Source organism: Aplysia californica, unplaced genomic scaffold (assembly GCF_000002075.1).
Source record: "Aplysia californica isolate F4 #8 unplaced genomic scaffold, AplCal3.0 scaffold01080, whole genome shotgun sequence".
Taxonomy (NCBI): Eukaryota; Metazoa; Mollusca; class Gastropoda; order Aplysiida; family Aplysiidae; genus Aplysia; species Aplysia californica.
In genome coordinates, this window is record NW_004798350.1 from 128,298 (window position 1) to 129,401 (window position 1,104).

At 40.4% G+C, this 1,104-nt stretch overlaps 1 protein-coding gene across 1 annotated transcript in view; it reads right to left on the reverse strand.

Moving 5' to 3' along the window:
• Nucleotides 1-86: 86 nt before the first annotated feature.
• Nucleotides 87-1,104, reverse strand: part of LOC118478868 — a 33,008-nt gene continuing 31,990 nt past the window's right edge. The window contains exon 3 of the mRNA XM_035973251.1: nucleotides 87-141. Coding sequence (XP_035829144.1) covers nucleotides 129-141 — 13 coding nt within the window. The 3' untranslated portion in view covers nucleotides 87-128. The remainder of the gene's footprint in view (nucleotides 142-1,104) is intronic.

Here is a 1,104-nt window from a genome sequence, read left to right on the forward strand (position 1 = left end):
AGAGAGAGAGAGAGAGAGAGAGAGAGAGAGAGAAATGGAGATGGCCTGACACAACGTCCATTTTCGATAACACCAAGACCTTTACCTTCGAATTAGGATATTGGTACTGCACGTAAGGATCACCAGATCTAGCTTGGCCTCCTTGGGATGAAAAGAATGATCGGTACATCAACATCAACTAAAAGTCATTGGCCTACAATATGTAAACTCTACTGGAATTGAGCAATAAATCTTGAAAGATGCAAAAATTAGAAGGCCTAGGTCAAGATCCATACTCTCAAAACACTTCCTGCACTTCCGCTGTGAAGGACAGCTGCGAAGATTTGTTTCGTTTCTCAGTGGAATAACCACAAAGGCCAAAGAAGGACGGGAACTTTTTGACAAATATATTTTTCTAAATTCAGAAAATGAATAAATAAAAAATCGGGTTCCGTCATGGGCACCTTTCTACCTTTTCGTAGGTACTTGCCAACTTTCAGCTCTGTAGCTATCGTAGTTTTATGAGAAAAGGGACACATGTGTTTCGAAGATGCCAGATATATTAGAGTGAGATTCAGCACGTCGCTGTCGGTGAGGGAGTTGTGACCCTGTCAACAGAAATATGTCACAATATACTGAGTCAAAGATTAGAGGTGGTACTAGAGGTGAACATACAGAGAAGCAAAGGAGGAGAGATAAGGGCGATATAATCCACGTGTGATAAGAAAATATGAACAGCCCAGAAATAGATTGATAGTATATTTTGCTCATAGAAACTAGTTAGATTTTTAAGGGGGCAGGCTGGTTTTTTGGTACCGTTTCGGACCAGTTATTAGTTTGGTGACTTTTCCAAACGGCACCTGCGTTTTGAAAGGTCAAAGGATCAGAGAGATATAGGCTCTTTTGTACCACTCATTCCATCTATGTCCGGTGTTTGCACAAATCACTTTGAACCAAATAGGTCATATCCCAAGGCGAAGATAAGAGGAGGTACAAGGGTTTAACCTACAAAGAAACCAACGAGAAGAGATAAGGTCGATAATATGTCTGATAAGAAAATAGGCACAGACCAGAAATAGATTGGTTGTAAATTTTGCTCATAGAAACTAGTTAGATTACCCCCCC